The following is a 13,266-nucleotide window of genomic DNA, read 5'->3' as shown; positions in this document are numbered from 1 at the left end:
GTTTTCAGAGCTCCTTAGCCTCTCGGAGGTGCCCTCGATACACCTCCCGACGGGCCCAGCACATCTTCTGGTGCAGCAGGGGGGCAGGATCATCCACCCCGCGCCAGGGAAAACTGGCCTTCACAGCGTGATACCTGAGCAGGTAACGTTTCGGCACCTTAGCCTCTCACAGGCCAATCTGGAGATCATACAGGGCAACAGGAGCAAAGCCACCAGGACCCAGTACAAGAGCAAATGGACCAGGTTATTCCTCTGGGCAGACTTCAAGGGAATTGACCCTTTGGCCTGCAATCTGGACGATGTGCTCTCTTTTTCGGCGCACCTCGCTCATTCGGGCGTACAGTTCGAAACCTGATGTACATACCTCGCAGCCATTGGGGCTTACCGGAACTCGGAGGAAGGCATTTTCTCCTCCTCCAACCCTATTGTCAAGAAACACCTGACCGGTCTTGCAAGACTCTACCTGCCCGTCAAGAGACCGCACTCAGTGTGGGACCTGAATATAGTCTTGAGCGTCCTGGCGCACAAACCATTCGAGCCAATGGCGTTTGTGGACATCAGGCTGGTCACCATCAAGACAGCCTTACTAGTCGGTCTTACCTCGGCTCGCAGAGTTAGTGAGATTCAGGCGCTGGTCGTCTCTGAACCATATACCACCTTTCACAGGGACAAGGTAGTCATGCGGACGCACCCAGCATTTCTGCCCAAGGTTCCTTCTGCGTTTCACTTGAACGAGGAAATAGTCCTTCCGATGTTCTTCCCCGATCACAAGGGCAAAGCACAGAGAGTGCTGCACTGCCTGCATGTCAGGCGTGCCCTGAAATTCTACTTGGACAGGACCAAGGGCTTCTGCAAGTCGGACGCCCTGTTCTTCACTTTCGGCGGCTCAAGGCCAGGCTATCAGGCCTCAAAGGCTTCCATATCCCGCTGGATGGTGTCGCCCATCAAAGAAGCATACGAGGGCCAGCATAAGCCGCTTCCGGTCAACATGCAGTCAGGGCCAAGGTAACGGCCATTGCATTCCAGCGCCATGTCCCTTGGCAAGTGATAAGCAGGGCGGCCACTTGGGCCTCTCCATTGGCTTTTTGCAAGCATTACTGTTTGGATGCCGGCTCTAGATCTGATGTGGCTTTCGGACAGGCGGTTCTCAGGAGCCTATTTGGTCTCCTCTGCACCCTGGGGCTACAATCAGTTGTAATTACCCATACAGTATGGAGGAAAGGGACGGGACGTAAGAGTAATTATAAGTTACTCACCGTAGTGACTAACGTACTCTTAGTCCATAGTCCCCTTTCCTCCATACGTCCCACCAACCTCCCCCCTAATAATACTGGTGTCATTAGGCAATGTTAAATCTATTGTCGACGCGTCAACGGGGACTGAGGTGTGGCGCTGGATGGCGGAGTCAGGGCAGCGCATGCTCCCTGGGCCGCGCCCCCTTTTGCCTCTAGATTTAAAGGGGAAGAAGGTTTTTCTGGTGAAAATGGTTCCGTCTCCCGTTCCTTGGAAGGAACGCCCATACAGTATGGAGGAAAGGGGACTATGGACAAAAGAGTACGTTAGTCACTAGAGTGAGTAACATATAATTTCCTGATCACAGCATTTAACAAAGGTGCAGAAGTTGGCTAGGTCGAATTTAACACGGAAAGGAGAAGAAGTGGCGGAGGCAGCCCTGCCAACCGTTCACCTAGACTTAGTCTGCCTAGTTCCTTATGTTAGGTAGGACCACTCAATTACTTTACAACTGACAACAAAAAAGGTTTATCTAAAAGAAAGTTGACTAAGACACTGCTAACAAGGTCAATTACACAACCTCCAGATATTCCTCTTTGCTGCTTGATTAGGCCTGCACTCTAGTGCATGTTTCAGCCCCTTTTGCAATGAATAAATACTGAGCCTGTTCCGCCGGTAGCAAGATTTTATTAGGTCAGCATCAAATATTTTATTTGGCACAAAAAATGGCTGTTCGGTTCAGTCCTTCATTCTTTCAAGGTATTTCATCAAAACTGGGTAATAATAACAGCTATGAAGCAAGGGGAATTCACCATTAAACACTATATAAATATCTGATATCTTTCAGATTTCACAGAAGGCTTACAGGTTTTATTAACAACTAATATGAATGGGTTCATGATAATGACGCAGGTGAAACTCTACAAGTAAAGAAGTGAGCACTGGTATGGTGTTCCTTTATAGAATTACCTGTGTAGGGAGCTTTTGAGCATATTGGGCTGCATCTTTAGTTACCTTCAGGCTTTCAGATTTTTAAGTAAGAGTATTTGATCCACCTTTCTTGAAGTTGGGATTAAAAGGATGTTTAAAGGAATGAACAAGTAATTCCCATTCTGACAAGGAGTGATTTTATGTGAGCAAAATGTATATTTAATTAACTATAAAACAGATATACTGTTGTAATCCATACATCTTTGCAATGAGCAAATCATGTAAATGCATTATTACCTTAAAGTTCCAGTTCAGACCGGACAGTAACAATATTTGAACTACTCCCAGTTTCACTTCTTTGCTGATACCACTGGTATGAAGGTACCCATAGATGCTTGTGTGTTGAGACATGGGGAGGTCTTTTATGTGCCAGTTGTTTTCTATTTTCTGTTGGGAGAATTTGTAATCTTTGTTTTTTTATGTTGGGAGTAAAAGTGTGGGATAAGCCGCTTGTCTGTAGGTTTGGATACCTTGGGTGTCTCTGCCTTCAAAAGGAAATATCCTGCACCCATGTTGTGGATGGAATCTTATAGTCATGTACTTACTGTTGTGGTGAGACATAACGGACTCCTGCCTTCTAATTGATAAATGATATACAGGGTAGCCCAGTATGAAACTAGTCTCTCATCCGCTGTAGAGCCAAGTTCCTTGACGACAGGAATAGGAGGAAGGAAGGATCAAAAAAATGTTCTTATGTTCTAGAGTTAGAAACACAGATACATATTTGGACTACCTTTGACCATGCTTTCTTTACCTTAGAAGTTCAAGAAACCTCCAAATTGGGTTGTGTACTTGAAGAACTGAAATGCGGTATGTGGGGAATGTATCAACAGTGGCCAAAGATAAATGCGACAAGGCATAGCAGGTTGCAACACTCCTAATGTGTGCGGTGTCCTGCTTTTTATCTAGGAATCAAACCCAGCAGTTAACTTCTGAATATTGGGTGGCAGACAACGTTTCGAAAGCCATTGACAATGAGATTGAATTCATTTCTAGCTGGTCAGGCACACCCTAGAGCAGAGGTCTGCAACCTGCTGCTCTCCAGATATTTTGAACTATGGCTCATATGATCTTTTACCTTACCTAGTAGGGGCTAGGACTCATGCGAGTTTTAGTTCAAAACATCTGTGGTTGGAGATACCTGCCCTAGAGGTACTGTGGTAACCTGTAAATAGGAAATAATTAGGTCCCCTCACATTCAGAAAAGGAACCATAACAGCCTGCTGAGGGAGAAACAGTCAGAGAAATGCACTCTACTGGTCAGTTTCTGGGTTCGGGTAATCAGAATATTGCTATTGGAATATGTGATGAGCATTATAGCACTGAGCTGTGGATCATACATTCCAATGTTCATTTTTCAATGATGGCAGCAGGTAGTAACATGGAATCGCTCCTTCCAATGAATTACAAGAAATATAGCCTGTTCGATGGAATATGAAGATTGGAAGATGGGCACGGCACCGTCAAGTAAGGATTAGGGAATCTGCTTTTAAGTGAATAGGCACAGTAAAAATGTGTGTCTTTTGAGAACAATATTTCGAATGGATTGTGTCCTCCAACGTATGCCTCATCTTTGACATGTAATGTCCAGCTTCGGCTCTTTCAGAAAACTTTTTTCGGCAGAGGGAGCCCTGCGTCGATGGCCTCCAGTCGATGTCCCTCGAAAGATTCTGTCGAGGGTGACGTCATCGGATGTTATAAGTAGCATGCGCGGCGCCCTTTTGGCCTCAGATCTGTGTTTCCGCAAACGTGTTTGCTTCATGAAACTCGTCACGCCTCGTACTTATGAATTATTTGTTGTGGTGTTTGTCGACCTGTCTTCGTCTTCCACTCCGTCGACCCCTCGATCCGGGTTCAAGAAATGCAAGGACTGCAGTTCCAAAATGTCAATTACGAACCCACATCAAATCTGTCTGGGGTGCCTGGGTGAGGGCCATGAGATGGATACATGCTCCAAGTGTCAATCCATGACAGGGGAAGCTTCAAGTAGGCAAGGTGTCCAAACCCTATAAGTCCCGTCCTGCTAGGGCTTCGACCGACGAGTCGAGAGGCGACTTGCCTCGGCTGAAGAAGTCCAAGCGTTCAAGTTCTCGTGGTCGTTCCTGCGACTTCCTCGTCGTCTTCATCCGGCGGCACCCCCGAGAGGGTGTCATGCCCCTCCAAGAAGTCGACACCGGCAGAGTGGGAAGCTTTCCGTGTGGAGATGCTTAAAATGTTTGACAAACAGGGCAGGGCTCCGTCCGCACCTTCTGTGGAAGCCAGCAAGGAGCAGTCGCGGCTGTAAACAGGCCTTCGGCGCCTTCAGCGCCTTCGATACCCAAACCATCAACGCCAAAGCCATTGACGCCGGCTGGACCGATTTTGTCAGTTCAGCCCCCAGGGCCTGTGGAGCCTTCAAAAAAGGAACTGGCTAAGTCAAAGTCGATGCCTTCGACTGTTTCGAAGCCTCTGGGTTCCGCACCTGAGAAAATGTTTGCCCCTCTACCAAAAGAGGATTTTTTTAAGTCCCTCACTTCCATATTTGAGAAGGAGGAGCATTCGGATGAAGAAGATGGCCTTTTTGGTCTCCAGTATGGGACCCCTAAATGTGCCTGAAAGTCTCATTTCAGAGGAGAGTAGGATGCAAAATCTTTGTTACACTTTGCATAATGCTAGTGGTATTGACACCTCTCCTGAGCTGGAGTTCGGCAAGCCAGAGCCAGGGGAGCATGTTGACTACTCCTATCGGCAACTTATGTTTAGAGTTGTTGAATATTTGGGCTGGTCTAGACCTCCAGTGTATTTTGATCAGGATTATCTCACCGCCATTTGTCTCTTCAAAAAAGGGTGGCCAGGAATTGGGAGACCCCGGAGATTAATCCGGCGGTGGACAAATCTCTTACAAGAAAATAGCACCCTTCCAGTAGCGATCCCGGCAACCTGTCCCAACACCCCACTCCCGAGAGTCTGGTGGTCCAGGCAGCTATGGATACTTCGAACAAGGCAGCGTACCCTACCATCCCTCCTAATAGGGATGATAAGCGCGTGGATGGATGGGCGCTTAAGGTATTTTCGTCAGGCACTCATCCTGCTATTCGGGTTGACCTCCGCCCAGAGGGTGTTCACCAAACTGTGGTGGTAGTGGAAGCGCATCTCAGGAGAGGTGGGATTCATGTCTACCCCTACCGGGACGATTGGCTAATCAGGGCGCATTCTCACGAACAAGCCTTGGATCATCTCAGCATTACCTGCCAGTCCCTTCACAGACTGGGCTTCTCCCTCAGTTTCAAGATGTCCCAGATGACACCTTCCCAACAGCTCCAGTACATCGGGGCTGTCTTAGACACATCCTTGGGAAAGTACTTGCCACCCAAGGTGAGGGCTCAAGACATTTTCCAGATGGGAACAAAATTCCAGAATGCCCACAGTCTCCCGGGCCTTCGAATTCTTGAGGTTGCTCGGCCCCATGGTATCCTGCATTTTTCTGGTGCCAGAGGCCCGCATGCGGATTAGGACCCTTCAGTGGGCTCTCAGAATGCAATGGTCCCAGTTCTTGGGGTGGATGTCGGACCAACTTCAGATTCCAACCAGAGTTTTACACGATCTTCTGTGGTGGGCCTGCGAGGAAAATATTCTGAAGGGAGAACGTTTTTTTGGCAACCATGGCTGGAGATAACTGTAGTGACGGACACCTAACTCACGGTGTGGGGAGCTCATGCCAATGATTTGACTGTCAGCGGTCGTTGGTCTCCATCAGAGTCCAAACTACACATCAATCTTTTGGAGCTGAGAGCAATCAGACTAGCGCTGAAGGCTTTTCTGCCAACTGTGTGGGGAAGGCATGTCCTGATAATGACAGACAATATGGTGGCCATGCGCTATCTCAACATGAGAGGAGGCGTAGGGTCACTACCACTGTGCAGAGAGGCAATGCAGCTCTGGTATTGGGCTATGCAAGAAGAAATCTCCCTGTCGGCAGTTCTCCTAGCCGGGGAGGAGAACATGGCGGCGGGCAATCTGAACAGGCATAGCACGGTCTCCAACAAGTGGGAATTAGCTCAGGAAGTCGTTCAAGAGATCTTCCCCCTTTGGGAACCCCTCCAGTGGATCTGTTCATGACCCGGGTCAACCGGAAGTGCGAGCTGTACTGCTCAAGGGAATTTCCTCCGAGAGGAGCTCTAGGAGATGTTTTCATGGTGGATTTGGAATTCCCACTGCTGTATGCATTTCCTCCAGACCCTGTCATTCCTCAAATAACCCGGAGGTTGAGATGGTTCGGGAGCCACATGATCCTCATTGCCCCAGTTTGGGCCAGGAGAACATGGTACTCAGACTTTCTGGACATGTCCATCTGTCCTCACATATGTCTTCCCCAAAGAGAGGATCTTCTCTCGCAAAAGAGGAGGTCAACACTCTCAACCTTCACGCTTCGTTTCTGAAAGGTTGAGATACAAGGATTGGGACCTCCTGGATGACGTGATGGAGGTGTTGCTTTTGGCTAGAAGGCCAGCAACAAAGTCTCTGTACCATTGCTGTTGGAATAAGTTTTGCGACTGGTGCAGGGAAAAGCATGTTGATCCTTTTCAATGTACGGCTCCAGATGTTCTATCCTTTCTGCGTTCATTAGCACACACAGGTCTTCAGGTTGGAACCATTAAAGGTTACCTGGCAGCGCTTTCCATCTTCAAGCGCTCATCTGAGGAATGGTCCTATTTCAAAATCCCACTGGTGATTCAATTTATAAAAAGGCTCACTAATGTGTACCCACCTTCTGCTTTTCAGTTTCCGGTTTGGGACCTCAACCTGATATTAAAATTCCTAATGTGTGCACCATTTGAACCCTTGCACACATGTCCGTTGAGGTGGCCGGTCAAAAGGCTGAAAAAAAAATCTCGAATAACAAAAATCTCGAAAGAAAAAGGGCAAAAAAAAAATATCAATTTTTTTTTTTTATATATATGTATTTTTTGGGTCAGGTAAGTAAAAAAAAGGGTTAAAATAAAAAAAATAGAAAAAAGGGGGGTTGGGGGGGAACCCCCCCATTTCGAAAAAAAATGTCATAAAAAAAATGCGATATTTTTTTTCGGCCTTTTTTTTCGAGATTTTTTTTTTCGAGATTTATAAGTTCGGTATTATGACTATAAACCGTCCGTTGAGGTTGTTAACCTTTAAGACAATACTATTAGTTGCTCTAACATCTGCACGTAACGTGAGCGAGTTGCAGACTCTTTCTTCCAAGCCACCCTTTACTATATTCCACAAGGACAGGGTTGTGTTGAGGGTTAGACCCTCCTTTCTACCTAAGGTAGTTTTGGACTTTTACTTAAGTCAGAAAATTGTGCTGCCGGCCTTTTATCCTCCTCCGCATCCTAGTAAGGAAGAGGAAAGGCTCCATAGGTTGGACCCTAGGAGAGCATTACGTTTTTATATTTCCAGGATGTCCAATTTGAGAGTTGTCAACCAGCTCTTTGTAGGGTATACTGGAATTAGGCCCAGCTGTTTCTAAGCAGACTTTGTCTAGGTGGATCATCCTCACTATTTCTGAATGCTACAGACTGGAAGTCAAGGATCCTCCTGAGGGTTTACGTGCACATTCCACCAGGGGTATGGCCTCTTCAAGAGCCCTGCAAAGTGGTGTCCCTATTAAAAACATCTGTGAAGCTGCAACGTGTCAATCCACACGTTTACTAAGCATTATTCTCTGCAATCTCCCATGGTTGGGATGTCACTTTTGGTAAGTCAGTGCTTTACTCTGCCCTTTAACTCTTTGCATATCTAAATTCTTCATCCTCCTCCAAACATGGATACTGCTTTGGGCTCTGTCAAAGATGAGTAATACGTTGGAGGAAACAATCCTTTTGAAGAACAAGTTACTTACCAACTAGTAACGTTGTTTTGAATGGATGTACCTCCAACGTATTCCTCATCGCCCTCCCAGACTATCCCTATGTAGAATTTCCTATGTTATTGCAGCTTTCGTTCCAACAAGGCTGAGTACTGCCCTGCTCGTAGTTATGGGCATTTTTGCTAACACAAGGTGGGGAAAAAACAGAATTTAGGCCAACGGGTGCGGTGCACGCTACTTATAACATCCAATGACGTCAGCCTCGACGGAGGCCTTTGAGGGCATTAACTCGACGCCATCGACGCAGGGCGCCCGCTGCCAAAAAAAGTTTTCCGAATCAGCCGAAGCTGGATATTACATATCAAAGAGGAGGAATACATTGGAGGAACATCCAGTCGAAAGAACGTTACCAGTTGGTAAGTAACTTGTTCTTCACTGTACAGAATACATTAATTACTATTATTATTTTTAATTTTTTTTATTTATTTATTCAATATCATTACTTTTCAATACTAAATTTATTATACCTTATGTTTACACACTTCAACAACATATCCATAAAAAAAGAATGCAGGCAAAAATAAAGCTTCATGTGCCAGTCGTCCTTCCTTGTGACAGTATCAGGGATCTCCTGTCCTTTCCACTGGCTTTACTTCCATAGATTGCATTTCATTAACCATCCAATCCAAAAAGTTCACCAGTGCAATAGTTAAGGAAGTTCTCTCTCCCGACAGGAGAGAAGACCACCAGTCAACAGATGTGTACATTTCCAACTCTTCAAAGAAGCTGCCCAGTACTCTTGTTCTTGGTTGAGTGACAACCTTACAGAAAAGAACCAGGTGCTTTAGAGTCTCTTTTTCCTCCTTCCGTTTGCATAGTCTGCACCCGGTTTGTGTCTTAGTCCCCTTATCTCTTAAAGCCAAGACCTCCTGAGTGGGGTATATGTTCAGACGAAATCTCATGAATGTTGTTCTTAATACATGGTTAGGACATCTGCACAGGTATTTAGGGCGCACGTTGTAAGAGCCCCTTATTACTCCCCTCTTGTATGCATGTTTTGGCTTTTCCTGCTTTTTCTTGGGCCAGAACCCAGTCCTGGCGCCATATTTTGATTTTACCTGAGTCAGGGTTAGAAATCAGTTGGTCTTCTGTGGTTGTTACATGGTCCAGAATGCTCCTACAAGCTCTCACCCAGTCCTTGAGCTCACCTTCTCCACCTCTAGAGCTTTTTTCAGCATCCTGTAGCCTCTTATCGGATCTCTTGCTACTATTTTCCGATAGAGCCCATTTGCGTGGATCAAGATTACGCCCCGCTCTTGCCTTATTACCACCATTGGGACACATTTTTGTAGTTTTAGCAAATTTTTTCAATAAATGCTTTCGGGAGACTCCCAAACTCTCTCAGGGAGGGCCAGGATTGCTTCCGCTCCATACGTTACTGTGGGTACAGCTTTTGATTTTTAAAATGTCAAGGAAGGGGTGATAGAGAATTTTCCATATTTTCTTTGGATCATCCTTCCTTGTGCGATCAATGATTTAATTAATTCCTTAGCATGTCTTCTTGCGCGAGGTCTCTAAGTGTGTTGTTTACACATCCCCCCAAGTACACCATAGCCGGTACTTCTGAGAGTTTTTCATTTTCCAGGTGCCAAGCTTTCACTTTCGGTCTCGTCCCCCTACGTTGTCCCAAAGTTAGAATCTTAGATTTGTTAACGTTGAGTTTTAAGCCATTCTCAAACATGTATTGTTCCATGGCTTTTACTTGTCTTTGTAAACCGACATAGGTTTGGTGTATTAGGACCAGAGCATCTGCATACAAAAGATGATCTAACTTCACCCCGCCAATGTTTGGGGGTAAGCTATGTGTTTTACTCAGAGCATCAGGGAGGACTGATAGAAACAGATAGAAGATGGCCGGGGCCAAGGGGCACCCCTGCTTCAGGCCTCTGGCTGTTGGTATTGCCACAGACAGCGACCCCCTTAGTCCAGCCTTATTTGTACGTTTGTATTCGTATGAATGTCTTGTATGGCCTTAAGAAGGTCTCCCCAGCAACCACGTTTTTGTCAGTTTAGCCCAAAATGTGCTTCTGTCCACTGAATCAAGGACCTGCGCCAGATCTATAAATGCCAGAAAAAGTTTGCTTTTAGAGCGTCTTAGCCGAGACTTCAAAAGGTTAATCACACAAAGATTGAATAACATGTTCATACCTTTAAGGAAATCCGACTGCCAATGGTCCAGCATTCCAGAGATCTTGATCCATTTGTCCAGGCCCTCCAGGAGCAATTTAGCAAAACGTTGCCCCCAACATCCAGGAAGGCTATTGGGTAGTAAGTATTTGGGTCCTTTTTATCTCCCTTTTTAAATATTGAGACGATTATGGATGACTTCCATGAAGAAGGAACCTTCTTTTGTTTCTTTTGATGAGCAAATAAGATTGACAGAAATGTAGCCCATAGTTCTGGTACCTCCTTTAGGTGAGCGTCTGTCATCCCATCCGGACTTGGTGCTCTTGAGCAACTGACCTTCTGAATAATTCTCAAGATGTCTTCTTCCTGGTTTTGAATGTCCATTCCAGGGCCTGTGTATTTTCCCCGATAGTTGGCTTAACTTCAACCAAGTTAAACACCCTTCCATAATGTCTGACCCATGCAAGCTCATCTACTGTGTTTTCTAATATGGCTCAGTGGAGTATCAAGGGTGCTGAGATGTTTCCAGATTTAACCCATTTGTTTGTTGGATATGCTCATCATAAATTCAGAGTCTTCCTGGAACATTCTGGAACATTCTTGCTTTCCTTCCCTGAATCCAATTCCTATTGCGTTGTCTTCTACTTCTAATAAGACCCAAGATGTTTGGCCTATTCGTTTTTTTAGTTGCCTTAAATCACGCCTCAGGAGTCATCTTTTCCACGGCAGGTCATGTCTGTGGTTGTGCTTGAAGGACACTTTGGAGCCCAGTTTTCCAGTTTCATTAAAGGCCTTTAGGAGTTCAAAATATTCTCTGGTATTTCCCTCATTTCCCTTTTCGGCTGAAATTGTCATTAGAAGCTGTTGCGTTAGTGCTTTAATTTTCATTGCATCCATTTTTAGACTATTATGTCCTTGTGTAATTGTTAAAAGGGATGGATATTTTGTGGAGCGCAGGAAGTTGTTCTAGATATTAACCTCCAGAATACATTAATTTATGGTTCATTTTATCATTCTTTCCTGTGAACAAGCATTCAAGGCTGTTTGCACATCTCTAGAGTGCACTACTAGCTCAAATTTACATTCTTGCATGATTTACCAATGTAATTACTGTGTGTGTGGCATAAACTGTCTGAGTAATTGAGATCACAGTAACTTTGCTGATAAACCACAAAAGAAAGCATATCTGAGCTATAGTCTGCCCTGAGTTTGCAAACGCTGGAAGAAACATGGGTAGGCTGAAAATAATTGCAGATTAAGGATATGATGCGAGTGGAAGTGGAAGTGAAATTGTGCACTTGGTACCATTATGTAGCACATTAAGGCCCCATACCAGTGTTACCCACCAACAACAGTAACATCTTAATACCTGTGAGTGGTAATTTTTGGAAACGCCAAATCTTTTTTTTTTAACAACTTTATTTAAGATTTTAGAGCATCATAGACATGTGTTCATCAATAACCAGTTAATGACAAATATGCATTGTTTTGTGCATGCCCATTCTTCCTAGCCCCATCTTGGGGTTCCAGTGCAGTTCCATTCCATTGCTCATATATGGTAGCCATACAAAATAACTGTCAAACTTCCCTCCCTCCCCCCAAACATTTCCCCAACTTATGGGTGAAGAAGTGTTCTGCTCTTGTTTTAAAAGTTCAGCCGGTTTGATCACTTTTAAGCTTAATGTTCGTGTTTATCAAATTATAGGTATTGCACGGAGCAGCCTGGGTTTAAAGTACATCTGTTCTTTATTGTCCGTGAATTCGTGTAGTGGTAGCCAAATATTCAGATATTTTGAGTAAGAGCTGTGGGCTATTGCTGTCACCTTTTCCGTGGCCATCATTCCCCACAGCCTCACCCACCACATGGCTACTATTGGTCCATCCTTAGTCTTCCATGCTTGTGCAATCGTGATTCTGGCCGCACTCAGCATGTGTGTGATGAGCGTGGCTGTAGGCCCTGAGTTTGCATAGCATCCCTCTACCGCTTCCCCCAGGAGCACCACTAGCGGATCGAAGGGGAGCCTCACACCAGTTATTTCTTTAATATGACTTAAAATCTCTTTCCAGTAGGTCTCTGCTAGTGGGCAAAACCACCACATGTGGATAAGGTCCCCGGACTGTCCGCAATTCCTCCAGCAGGCTGCAGGGTATTCTGGGTTGATGGCATGCATATGTACGGGCGTCATGTACCAACAGAGTCAGAGTTTATATGCTGCTTCTTTAATCGAGGTACATTTAGAGCTCTTGGCGGTTCTATGCCAGATGCGGTCCAATGTGTCCCCACAGATTGGTCTCCCTAGATCTGTCTCCCATTTTTGCATGTAAGTGAGGTTCTCTTCAGGGTCCATCACCCCCATTAGACAATATAATCTAGTTATTCCCTTGTCTGGTTGGCCTTCTTGTATTGTTAGCTCCACTCCTGTAGGGCTTCTAGTTGCCCCCTCTTTCACCTTCACGTTTGAGACCCAGTGCCTAAGCTGAATATAGTGATATCGTTCCTGCTCCGGTATGTTAAACCTGGCCTTGTTTTCTTCAAACGTCAAGGGTGACCCATCTGCGTAGAGATTTTTTAGGACCATGTTATTTTCCTCCCTGCCTCCCCAGTTTGTCCAGAAATGGAAACACCAAATCTTTCAATCCTCTAACGTTTGTCGTGTATGGTAAAGGACCATGAGCAGGTGGCCAAACAGAACTAGAGGCAGTTACTAAAGAACACAATAAATGCAGCACTTCGGTTAGAGGAGTTCATAACATCAACATGACAATTCTAATGTATTTTTATTTAGGTGTTTCTAAGCATGTGGGTGATGCACTGAAGGCACATGCTTCCCAATATCTGAGGAAGATCTGCGCCATTGGAATTCCACCCTGGGGAATCATCGAGAACCAGAGGGACCTGATTGGAAAAGATGTGAGTAAAAATGCCTCTGCCACTCTTGCCTCTTTCTAACCACGCCGAGCATACTTTTAGCTACTGCCATCTGCAATTGCATTTTGTGATCTGGTCGTAGTTTCATGACCAAAGCACTGCT

The 13,266-nt window shown here is 45.3% G+C and overlaps 1 protein-coding gene across 1 annotated transcript in view; it reads left to right on the top strand.

The window, feature by feature from the left end:
- Nucleotides 1-13,266, top strand: part of TRPM6 (transient receptor potential cation channel subfamily M member 6) — a 1,703,532-nt gene that overhangs the window by 442,197 nt on the left and 1,248,069 nt on the right. Inside the window, exon 6 of the mRNA XM_069625828.1 lies at nt 13,021-13,145. Coding sequence (XP_069481929.1) covers nt 13,021-13,145 — 125 coding nt within the window. The remainder of the gene's footprint in view (nt 1-13,020; nt 13,146-13,266) is intronic.

The sequence above is a fragment of the Ambystoma mexicanum genome, chromosome 6p, assembly GCF_040938575.1.
Source record: "Ambystoma mexicanum isolate Mex_15411 chromosome 6p, UKY_AmexF1_1, whole genome shotgun sequence".
NCBI classification, from domain to species: domain Eukaryota; kingdom Metazoa; phylum Chordata; class Amphibia; order Caudata; family Ambystomatidae; genus Ambystoma; species Ambystoma mexicanum.
The sequence above is the reverse complement of the archived record's forward strand: the minus strand, read 5'-3'. Positions and strand labels throughout refer to the sequence as shown.